Raw genomic sequence first — 12645 nt, 5'->3', positions numbered from 1 at the left:
TATCAACTGCTGCCAATTATTCGCTGACTAGCTAAAAAAGAGAGACAAAAAATAGATAATAAAAAAACAGATAGAAAAAAACTATGGCCAGCTGACGCTGCAGATGATTTGAATACTCGTTCCGATAACAAAAAAAATATGTTTGCCAACTACGAGTATAGTCGATCGGTTAATATAATCAAGTACACATCTACATCAGCAGCTCAGTGCTTTGGATTAGATATTTCACGCTAGAAAAATTTTTTTTTCTGGTATTCGATTCGCTCTTCATTTCTTTAGTATTATTAATTAATAATTCAAACTAATAATAAATTTATTAATTTTTTCACGGAAAAATTTTTCAAAAAAAATTAAATTGTTAAATTTACTCACATTCTGGTTACTTTTTAGTGTTTAAAATGGTACGTCGGACCGGGGTGACATAAAATTAAATATTACCATAATGTGTAAAAGTATAAAAGCCAAAATTTATAATTTAATTTTGAAAAAAGTGATTTGTAGCGGCTGATATAATAAATAACGACTTACTCTTTAAAAATTATTGTTTCAAACAGAAAATTAAAATCTAAAATTCTTACTATAAAAATTTAGTAATCTTTCTTGATATTTTTTACATATCACACGATAATCTTTTACGTGTAAAATGATAAACATTGAAGTTGGAATTATTAATTATAATTATTATTATACTTAAATTTTTCCGATATTTACATAGCTTTTATTACTGTTTTAAATGCTATTTTTTTTAAGTAATTAATTTACTTATGTAAATAATAAATATCATAAATTAAATGTTTAAATCACGATTTTACTGTTTGAAATAGTGTTTATTATTATTTATTATAGTTCAATTTATTCCGCGTGCAAATAAAAAATTTTTCTAGTGTTTATCTGTCTATCTATCTATTTAATTATTATAATTTCCAAATAATATTGCATAGACATAATAATAAAACTATGTTAGGTCTTATAAACTGACGCATATATTTTATATCCCCCAGTGTTCCAATCAGTGGCATATTCCGGTAAGTGGGATCACGCCCACGTTTATATCTCACCCTCAGCAAAACCATCCTCACGCTATACTAAGTTTTCATATAGATATAAATTTATGAATCCATTGACAGTACATACCAATAACAATAACAAATTAATATTTACATACTGAGAAATTTATTTGAGAAAAAAAAATTATATGTCTGATTGACTTGGTTACGTAGACATGTGAGCGACTTACACAACGGCTTATAATTATAATTATAATTACTTCACATTGTCGCATGATCATATAATCATAATATTCGTACTTGTATTAAATTGTTTTTTTTTTTTTACCAATCCATTTACTGTTACTATTTTACTTGAATTTTTTCCCTTGAAAAAAACCTTTTCGCTGTGCCATGAAATACCTAGATACCGTTTGAGAGTTAAGCTTTTATTGAAGTTTATTTTTACTGTTATCATAAGTTTTAATTTTTATTATTTAATAAGTATAATATTTAATTTTATTTTTAAGCTTTGCAGTATATACTTACACGATAACAATTTTTTTGACCATTCATATTTTTATTGAAAAAAATTATTTGTTGAGTGAATTTTTTTTAATAAATTAGTTTAATATAAAAATATGAACGGTGGTTAATAAAATATATTTGCAATAACGAAAAATAAAGTATATTTTTTGAGTAAGTTTTTTACCCGCAAACATAAATAAAAGAAATGAATAATCATACACGTTGCATTTTCCTCACACAAATCGCTGCTTGATATTAAATACCGCTAACGGAGGTATAATTGAATTAATATAAAGTACTTTAACAATTACAGTAATGGCATACATGGAAATGTTTGGAAACTGTTCGCACAGTACGAACGACTTTATATCCGGGCTGGGCACGCGACATTCCGTTGCTGCTTATAATTCGATGCAAGCAGAGTGGCAACAACACGAAATGTCTCTTACTACGACTCAATCTTGTTCTTCAATGGTTCATACCTTGACTAACTTACACGATGGAACTAGGTAAATTATTATTGATTTTTTTTTTTTATATAATTAACATAAATTTAAGAAAAAGAATTAACAATTAATTTTGACATGAAATTAGAGTAGAAAAATTAATTATGATTTTTTTTATAATTGAATTAATATCAAATTTTGATAGTTAAATTAAATAATTAATATTATTTAAAAATTTTTCCTCATTAGAAATTACTGACTAAAAATTCAATATAAATTTTGTTATAAAAATAATTTTAAATAAATTTTGTTGTAAAGATTTAATATAATTTCTTATTATAAAAAATTATTATAATTTATATCACTCTGTTTAAATTAAAAAACAAAGAGTAAATTATTAATTTTTAAATAAATGAAATTAAAATATAAAAAAAGTAACTTAAAATTTAAAGTAATTTATTTTTAGAAAAAAAATTATTATAATTTATATCACTCTGTTTAAATTTAAAAACAAAGAGTAAATTATTAATTTTTAAATAAATGAAATTAAAATATAAAAAAAGTAACTTAAAAAAAGTAATTTATTCTTAGAAAAAAAAATTATTATTATTCTTTTATTTATAATTTAAATAATAATATTTTTTATTATTCAGCATATCGATCAGCATGAGCCCAACGATGAAAGAAATGACAAACTCTAGTCTACCACCAGCTTTACCACCGAAAAGATCCCGATCCATTAGAACGAACATGACACCCCCGCCGATATCACCAAAGCCGGCATCCGTTAGTATTCATGGGATACGTACGCCAGATCCAGTTATAACGTCAACCCCTGTTAAAGAAATAAAGGAGGAGCAAGTCATGATAGCTGAGAAGAAGGATAATGTATCTCCGTTGCTCGCCTTGAATAACAACAACATCAACAGCAACAACAACAATAGTCACCACAACAATAACATCAATAATAATAATAACAACAATAATAATAATAACAATCTCACCTTGGACTCGAGATCGTCGTCGAGACCGGCGAGTAATGCGCTCTCCTCTATTTCTGTCGACGAAAACACCTTAGAGTTGAGGGATATTGATCAGGATGACGGGATTCTCGACGAGCTGGACATTAGTAAATATCTAGTCCTTAAAAAGCCTGAAGAAGATGGCCCTGATATTAGGGGTGGTCATCCTGATGCTCTGTTAATTCATGCGACCAAAGCTAATAAGCATGGTGAGTCTTATGGATTTTTGTTGTTATACGCAACGATTATAAATTTTTGCGTATATTATTTGTTATTTCAAATAATTAAAATGTATACTATTGATATTAACCCATTGAAGAAACACGTCGAAATAATTACGGAGCGGATTTATTATATATTGACTTATAATTGACGCGAACTTTAATGTAAAATTTAATTTAAATAACCCAAATAGGTATTTTTTATTCCTAATAATTGCACGCCTCATGCGTGAGCGTCCGGAAGTGCTTTAACGCTATGGGACGATTTTGCAATATTCATTTATTTATTTATTAGAAAATAGGCGCCAACCGACTTTACACATCATATGTAGAGAGTAAAAAAAAATGTAATATTGAAGAAACAAGCAGATTAAAGTAAAAAAGAGACAAAATAGTGAGTAAATAACGTGAAATAATTAAACATTAGATTAACGATAGGGAAATATTTTATTTTTGGTATTCGTGATGAATGCTTGATATGTACCACCGTAGAAGTCGATATCCATGTGCAAAGAGTTAACGAGGTTGGCAATTCTGTTATGCGGGCCGAGGAAGAAGCAATTTTTATGTATTTTTGTCGTTTAAATATTTTAAAATACTGAAAAATTGTCAAGAAAAAAAAACTGACGCAGTTAAAATTTTTTTACAAAAAAAAGTTTGGAAAATCCAAAAGTGCACGACTCATAATGCTCATTTAATTATGAAATATAAAAAACTTAAGTCGTTCAAAATTAATTGCCGAAAAAACAGCTGTAGTAGGAAGGTACTGCACAAGCGCCCCTGGTGGAATAAAATGTACATAATATCTATAAATATAGATATATCACCATCCATGTTAATTTTACATGGATATATATAGATATACAGTCTTGTAGTTTTCGTTTTTTATTAATTGTAATTAAACGACACTGAATTAATTAACCATTCCCATTCAGTGACCTACAATCGTCGATTAGAATTAAAAAAAAAAAAATTTAACTCAAATAATTGATTTCTTCACAAGTTACAGTGTTTCCGGGGTTTCATACATGACGGACAGGAAAATTTTTTGACCTATTTTGATGTTTTTTTCCGTTTCTATTGCAGTAAATCAATTTTTAGAAAGTATGGAATTAATCTCCATTAAATTATCTCGACAATAGTATGCAAAATATCTTGATTCCGTGAACTAACAAGGCTATAATACTAAAAATAGTTGCTAAAATGAGGCGAAAAAAATTTTTCGATCGTAAAGCACTCTCTGAGATGCTTCGCATCATGAGTCGTGCAAAATTCGCAGAAATTTTGATTTTTACGGTATTGAAAAAAAATCAACGGCATTTTACTTGGGAAACAATATATTTTAAGGAATAAAATAGATCTTTAATAAAATCTAAAAAAAGTATACTTTCTTTGAAGTTTGAAGTTACGACTTTCCGTCAATCTCGTAAAATGAAAAAGAATAAAGAATTGACAATTTGAAAAAAAAAAAAAATTTAGCACTGACCAGGAATCGAACCTAGGCCGCCCGCCTGGTAGGCGAGCATTCTACCACTGAACCACCAGTGCATTAAATCCCCTCAAAAACACGCTCTTATTTAAACTGAGCAACAAATCACTGTATTTCGTTTAAAAAAAATGATTAAATTACTAATAATAACAATAATTCAGTTATTTAATAACTGAAAAATAATTGTTTTATAAATTTTCATTAAAACAATTCATATTTGTCATTTTTATGCTGCAATAGACGAAAAAGAATCAGGTTTGTTCATTTTAAAAATTGAAAAAAACAAAAATTAAAAGTGACAATTTATAATTTAAAAAATTTGTTATTACAGATTTCCTGTATCAGGAAGCATTTTTAACAACATACAGAACATTTATGTCACCATTGGAGCTTATACAAAAATTACACAAACGTCACCAGAGATTTTCGTGTTCTGGAGACATTATTAAGCAACGAGCTGCGCGTGAGGCTTTTTCATTACTTGTACGAGTTGTCAGTGATTTAACGTAAGTTATTATAATTATAATTATGTAATTTGATTATAAGAATTAAATTGAAATTGACATTTTTTAAAAATTAATTTTTTTTATCTCTAGACCCAAATACTCCTTTAATTTTCAATTAAAATATTAAAATAATAATAAAAATTAATTTTTAATTATAAATTTTTTGCAGCATGTCTGATTTGGACGACGTTTTGCTCCAAACATTGATGGAGTTCGTTCAGCAATTAGTTTGCAGTGGTGATTTAACGATGGCAAAGGCGCTGAGAGTGAAAATCCTTGAAAAACACGCGCTGAAACAACTGCAATCAACGCAACCGATTTTATCCTCACTGAGCGTGTCAACGAAACAAGCGTCGCTACTTGACTTCAAAAGCGAACAAATAGCCGAGCAAATGACTTTGCTGGACGCTGAATTGTTCATGAAAATAGAAATACCTGAAGTATTAATCTGGGCGCAGGAACAGAATGAGGAGCGCAGTCCCAATTTGACGCGATTTACCGAACACTTCAACAAAATGTCTTACTGGGCACGCTCGAGGATCCTCGAGCATCGGATGGAGAACGAGGCTAAGGATCGGGAAAAATATGTTGTAAAGTTTATAAAAATAATGAAGCACTTGAGGAAGATAAATAATTTCAATAGTTATCTGGCTTTGCTGTCGGCTCTTGACAGCGCTCCAATAAGGCGCTTGGAATGGCAGAAACATATTACAGAGGGTCTTAAGGAATATTGTGCTCTGATTGATAGTTCTAGTAGCTTTCGGGCTTATCGACAAGCACTTGCTGAAACTCAACCGCCTTGTATACCTTATATGTAAGTTATTTTATTATTTATTTATATCACTGATAAAAAGATTTTTTAGTATTTAACAAATATTTTTTACTATTTAAAAAATTATTTTTTATTATTTAATAAATTATTTATTGTTATTTAATAAATCATTTCTTAATATGTAATAAGTATTTTAAATTGTTAATAAATATATATTCAGATTGAATATATATTTATTAGTATTTCATAAATTTATAGATCCGGATAGTTTATTTTTTAATAAAGAAAATAAATAAATAAATAAATAAATAGTTTAAAATATATAACCCAACTTTTTAAAAATATATAATTTTAAATATTAAAAAATATTCTTTAATATTAATAAATATTTATTTTTATAAAAAAGGCTTTGTTATACGGAAATAACAAGATGACACTGGATATCATCCCAGATTATACTCAGTGATATTTGTGGTGAAATAAAATTTCAGATAGTAGCTAAATCTGGATTATAATAGCCACTATCTGAAATTTTTTTTCACTCAGTATAATCTGGGATGATATCCAGTGTCATCTTGTTCTTTCCGTGTAGCATTAAAAATATTTATTTAATACAAATAAGTGATTTATTTCATTTTAATGAATCTTTTTAGTTAATAAAAAATATATTTTGCTCCTAACAATATCATTAAAAATAATTTTAAAAAATCCTTCTATCAGTGTATAACTAAGAAAATAAGATTAATTTCATCATTGATATATTTAAATGATAAAACAGATTTTTTTTTGTTAAATTTAGTATTATTAGAAAATTCGTAACCTAAATTTATGTCTTTTTACAATTTTCTAAATATTTATTTTTATTTGATAACTTTCAAATTCATCATGATAAGCTTTCGCAGCAATTCTAAATAGATTTTATTTAATAGTTTTTTTTATTTCAAAAAGAATTTCTATAGTTAAATTTTTTTATTTATAATTCATAATTCCCCGCAGTCAAATAGTGACTGTAGATTGCTAATTATTAATAGCAGGTTAATAATTTGCTATTTTTTATATTAACTAATATTAATTATTTATTACAGAGGATTAGTTCTCCAAGATCTGACTTTTGTGCACATTGGTAACAGTGATTTATTACCGGACGGTACTATTAATTTCTCAAAGCGATGGCAACAATTTAATATTGTCGAGAATATGAAGAGGTTTAAAAAAGGGTATGTAAAATTTTTAAATACATGAAAAATCATAAATTAATAATTAATAATTAAATTATTATCATTACAGAACATATTCATTCAAGAAGAACGAGCGCATAATAACATTCTTCAACAACTTCAGCGACTTTCTCTGCGAGGAAGCCATGTGGCAAATATCCGAGAGTATAAAACCGCGGGGCGGAAAAAAACCACAGTCGCAGCACTAAATCACCGTCACAAGTCATGGAAATTAAAACCAATAAAACTAAGAACCAAAAACATAAACGTCAATCAATCAGTAATATAAATAATAAATGATATATAATAAATCATCCGCCACTTCATCGAAAGTAATTAAAATATAAAGAATTCGTGCCCTCCATGAGCTCGATTCATATCACTCTTTATTTATAAATACAATTTAATAGAAATTAATTGTCCGTTTGCGAGAACTAAATGCCAAATTGCTTATCGATTAAGTAAAAATTAATAAAAAAATAAATTATTATTTTACTTCGGACAAAAAAAAAATAGAATGGCTGAAATCCATCGCACATTAAATCTAAATCTTGTATTTCAATTATATATAATTAATTTAAGTAAATTTATGAATCTAAATTATAAAAAAAGTAATTATTTATTGATAAATATTTTATATTCGAGTTTAAGTGTACATAAAAATATTTTTGAAATTTTTTTCGTAAATTCATTTGTAATTATAATTAATTAATTAATATTAATCTTGTGTTTGTGAACATGTGAATAGCGAACGTCCATTTGTATTTGTATATTATTGATTATAATTATTGCTATTAATTACTAATTAGTATTATATCAATATGTATTTGTTTTGTGTATAATTAAGTGTAAATTATTTATAAATTTATAATTTATAATTTAGTAGTTAGTAGAAATTATTATTATGGTCAACGGAGTGTTGATTACACACAAGGATGAACACCAATCATGTTGATTAATAATGCGCCGCTAAATGTCTCAGCGAAATGCATACCGTAACTATTTGAGCATCTAATTATGTTAAGTGATCAGAAATAAATTACATGTATGGAATACGTTGAGGCAAGGCCTGAAATTCAACTGTTACATATACTATTGTATATGATTCTAGAACAAATACTATGAATGAAGTAAGGAACTAATTAATTATTTATATAAATATTTATAGGTAAATAAATGTAAAGAAATTTTGTTGATAGTTTATATCTGAGCTTTGGCTTTTCTCAATACGTAATTATGGATTTATAAATATTGATAAATTGATTAATTAGTTAGTTAATTGCATGTCTGGAGCGCATGGGTCCTGGTGTAATATTCTTGTTCTTTCACGGTACATTCCAATGAGTGAAAGAGATTAATTAATTTTTAGCGTTTTGGAGTTAATATTTATTTAATTAATTATATGGTGATATTAATGCCAGAAAAGTGGATAAAATATTTTTTTTTTTATTTCGTACTGAGAATTTTAGGACTGTGACAATTGATTCCGCGACAAAATTTCCTTCAGACTTTTATTTTTTTTTTTTAATTTCTGATTAAAAAATTTTATTCAAACAAATGGAATATAAATATTTTAATTTTAATTATTATTTTTTAATAATTATTATTAATTATTAATAATTAATAATAATGATTAATTATTAATTATAAATAATTAATATAAATAATAATTATGATTTTTTAAATTTTAATTGCTATTTTTTTGAATAAATTTTATATAAAAATTGAAAATTAAAAAAACTTAATTTATTAAAATCTAACTGAACTTAATCATTTTTACAAATTTTTAATTTTTATGACCAGCAGTTCTTTTTTTAAGCAGAAAGTATAAATAAAATTTTTTTATAAACGCTTTTTTCACTTTAAGAATTTTTTTTCTCAAAACAAAAAATGCATAAGTTTGAAAAAATTTTTTTTTATAAGTCTTTATGGCATTAGTAACACGATATTGCATTAAAAAAAAAAATCAGGTTTGAAAAATAGTCAAGTATCCAAAATACTATTAATTAATTAATAAAAAAAAAAACAAAAATGTCCGATTAAAATGAGTGTAATTTAGTATTTTTGTTATTTAAGTATTCTACAGTAATATTCTTTTTTTATAAAAGTTTTATTTAATTTAAAAAACGTGTCATAAACCATCCGAATGAATTGTGAGAATTGATATTTACCATATAATATAATATATAAATATAATTGTATATAACTCTATGTATATCTAAATTATCGTATGAGAGAAAGAGATGTGAGGCCTAATTAATAGCAAACAGTTTATGAAACCCCATAATTGTACACTCATATTGCTGAACATTAAGTAACAAATACTAAGCTATGAATTTTGACTATGAGTAATAGTAATTGTAATTGTAATTATACTGCAGGTGATTAAGTCAGTCATAAAGGTAAATATTAAAAATCCGCAGTATTGACTGGAAGATTTATTAACGGACTTATTAATTACCAGCGTTAATAGATAATATAAAAATAGGATCGACGTACTAAGCCAATCAATGGAATCTTATTGAAAAATAATAACTTGCTTACTAGGCTTCCATTTAGCGAGATATTGCCTTGTAATAATATTATTAAGCGTACCGGTGATTAGCGACTAAATATTGGGGTTGGAATAATAAACAGCAATTAAACACCAATAATTATTTAAATTATAAATTATAATAATTAGTAGCTGTCAATTTGGGAGAATTTTTAAGACTTCTTATTATATTGTAATGTAGAAATAATTTTAGCGAAATCAACAAATTAATAACTGGGACTAAATCCTTTTTCATTGTTTATATTGTTCAATAATTATCAATCACACGGGTAATTTTTATTGAAAGAACAAACAGAAAAATCAAGCAATAACTTTTTAAAAAATTTTTTTTTTTTAAATCAAGGCTTAATAATTACGTACGCAATACCTAAACTTCCAGTTTAAAAACGTCCGAGCTATAACTTATTTATTTTTATTAATTAAAAAAATGATAATTTTATTGATTGGATATACTAGCAATTATATGTATCGAATTATCTAATATATTGACTAATGGATAACAATTAAGGTTTATGTAAATAATTAGCATCCGTTTACTATTAATAGGAATAGTATTAGCTACGTAATGAGTGACTATGATTACCGATTATCGATTGCAACAAAGTAATAATTACAGATACAAGAAAATAGAAAAAGAACAAAATTAACAAGGCCATAAACTTTTACTGCAATTGTGATGCCATAATTTTTAAAAATTATTATTATAAGTGTGTAAAAAAATTTTTATTTATTAGATTAAATTAATATAATTATATATTAATCATTTTATTATTTTATTTATTTATTTATTTATCTATATCTTTATTTTCAGGTTTTGTTTTTTCGAGTCAATTATAGCTCGTAACATAAATTTTCTCGGAAAATTTTGTTAGTACAAAACACCTGCAATAATTTAGACGTAAAAAATACAAAACAAAATAATTCATCTAAACATATCTTCTACTAATAACTGATAGCTTAAAAACAACTTAACTATTAATAATAAAATTGTGCTGAATATAATTATAAAAATTCAATTTTTAATTTTTTTAAAGTCCGGCCATTTCAATTTTTTTTTTTTTTACAAAAAAAACATAAATAAATTAATTACTAAATTAATTAGCACAATAAACAAGAGTGAGACATGAAATAAAGTGAATGTGCAACGAATATATTAGACTAAATAAAAGTAACTAGATTTAAAGTCGTTTATTTGATAAAATAAAAGCAAAAGTTTATTGCAATTGATCTATTTCAATTGCAATTAAAAAATTGAAACAATTGTCAAGCGACTTTGACACACTTGATGTTTTTTATATATCTTTTATCGCTAAATATCACTCTCAGCTTATTTATAAATATGATACGCTATATTTATTATTCTTAGAGAATAAATTTTATCAGGAGAAAATAGTAATCCGCTTAATTTATCAATTTATTTTGTAAATATTTGTACTTATAACATATTATTGAGTTTTTAATTTAAATAATGTAAAAAATATTCGCCGAAATTTGCTGTCGTATATAAAAAATAGTTTATTAATTAATAATACATGATATTCAATATTTATTGATATTCTTCAATGTTACCAAAGACCTTTTCAAATCTGTAACACTTACAAATATACTAATAATAATATTATAATTAATATCTGGTAAGTATTTAATGTAAATACTCCGGTTAATTAATTCGGGGTATTAACTGATATTATATAATTGAAAATAACAATAGTACATATCTTCTTCTATACTTTTAGATAATCTTTTAAAGCATCAAAATTTTTCGGCTTAAAATTTTTTCGAGGTTATAATAAGGTTCAAATTATTGATAATTTCTTTTGAAAAAAAAATAATCAAAGTCTTGGTGTTTTTAAATTATTAAAACTAGCGGTTAAAATAAAATAATAATTGTAATTAATGTAGCGGACATTTGAAAATTTTTAAAGTTAATTTCATTAAAAAAGAATAGATCGAAATCTCAGAACAAAATGTCGGGTGTCGGCCATTTTGATTCAGGATCATATTTACTATGATATTAGTGTTAATTATAAATAAATAAATTAATTAATTGATTAATATACACTGATCAAGTACGATATAGTTAATGAAGCATATCATTGGTGACTGAGTGATATTATTTTATAATTGAGGACCCATATTAGATATGCTCTAATGCTCTAATAGTTAACCTATAAAAAACTATTAACTGTGAAGAATAATAATAAAATTAATAATTAATTATTATTATTATTATTATATTACTATATGATATGATATGATATGATATGGTATAAAAATGATAAAAATATTATAATGGATGATATTGCGAAGCAGCGTGTGATCGATATTAATTTTCAGTCTTGTAATATTTTTGTATGAATAATTTAAGTTTAGTAAAATAATTTGTGACCCTTTGTATTGGGTTTAAAGGTCAGAGTTATCGAGTAAGAGTTAACTAAAAATTATTAAATGAAAATGAGTAATTAGTCGCGGTGGGTAGAATAATTAAATTCGGTGGTTAAATGGTCTGTTAATATTATTATGATATAATGACATGATGGTGATATATATTCTGATAAACAAAATAAGGGGAGATATTTGCCGCTTTGGATTTTTTATAACCAATTATTATAATTATAAATTATATTATATTATATTGGATATGTATATTGAATAATGTATGCCCAGTATACCCAGTGAACATTTATTTGTACAAATATAAATGTAAGTTTCTTTTTGCTTATTTTGTAACGAATGCATTGTATGGAAGTTATTTATCGATAACTTTAATTATTATTAATATAAAAAATTCAAAATGTGAAATAAAGTATGAGAGTTTAAAAAATTATTTTTTTGTATATTTATTTCCTGCAAACCCTTTAATTTTTCCTTTAAATTTATAATTAAAAAAAAATTTTATTCATT

The 12645-nt window shown here is 25.1% G+C and overlaps 1 protein-coding gene and 1 non-coding gene across 6 annotated transcripts in view; one reads left to right on the top strand and one right to left on the bottom strand.

Annotated features, from left to right (window-relative positions):
* The window catches only part of LOC123273452 (guanine nucleotide-releasing factor 2), a 71129-nt gene extending 63627 nt beyond the window's left edge, over positions 1-7502 (top strand). For 3 of the 5 annotated variants that reach the window (XM_044740855.1, XM_044740852.1, XM_044740851.1), the window contains exons 9-16: positions 1002-1025; positions 1828-2023; positions 2614-3191; positions 4933-4947; positions 5024-5198; positions 5368-6012; positions 7056-7187; positions 7258-7502. In XM_044740855.1, coding sequence (XP_044596790.1) covers positions 1002-1025; positions 1828-2023; positions 2614-3191; positions 4933-4947; positions 5024-5198; positions 5368-6012; positions 7056-7187; positions 7258-7396 — 1904 coding nt within the window. In that variant the 3' untranslated portion in view covers positions 7397-7502. The remainder of the gene's footprint in view (positions 1-1001; positions 1026-1827; positions 2024-2613; positions 3192-4932; positions 4948-5023; positions 5199-5367; positions 6013-7055; positions 7188-7257) is intronic. The other 2 variants (XM_044740854.1, XM_044740853.1) reach the window with 2 other exon arrangements.
* Positions 4681-4751, bottom strand: Trnag-acc. Its single transcript has one exon. It is a non-coding gene; the product is annotated as a tRNA-Gly (tRNA).
* Positions 7503-12645: the final 5143 nt, after the last annotated feature.

The sequence above is a fragment of the Cotesia glomerata genome, linkage group LG10, assembly GCF_020080835.1.
Source record: "Cotesia glomerata isolate CgM1 linkage group LG10, MPM_Cglom_v2.3, whole genome shotgun sequence".
NCBI lineage: Eukaryota > Metazoa > Arthropoda > Insecta > Hymenoptera > Braconidae > Cotesia > Cotesia glomerata.
Note: the sequence above shows the minus strand (reverse complement) of the source record. Positions and strands in the feature narration are given on the sequence as shown.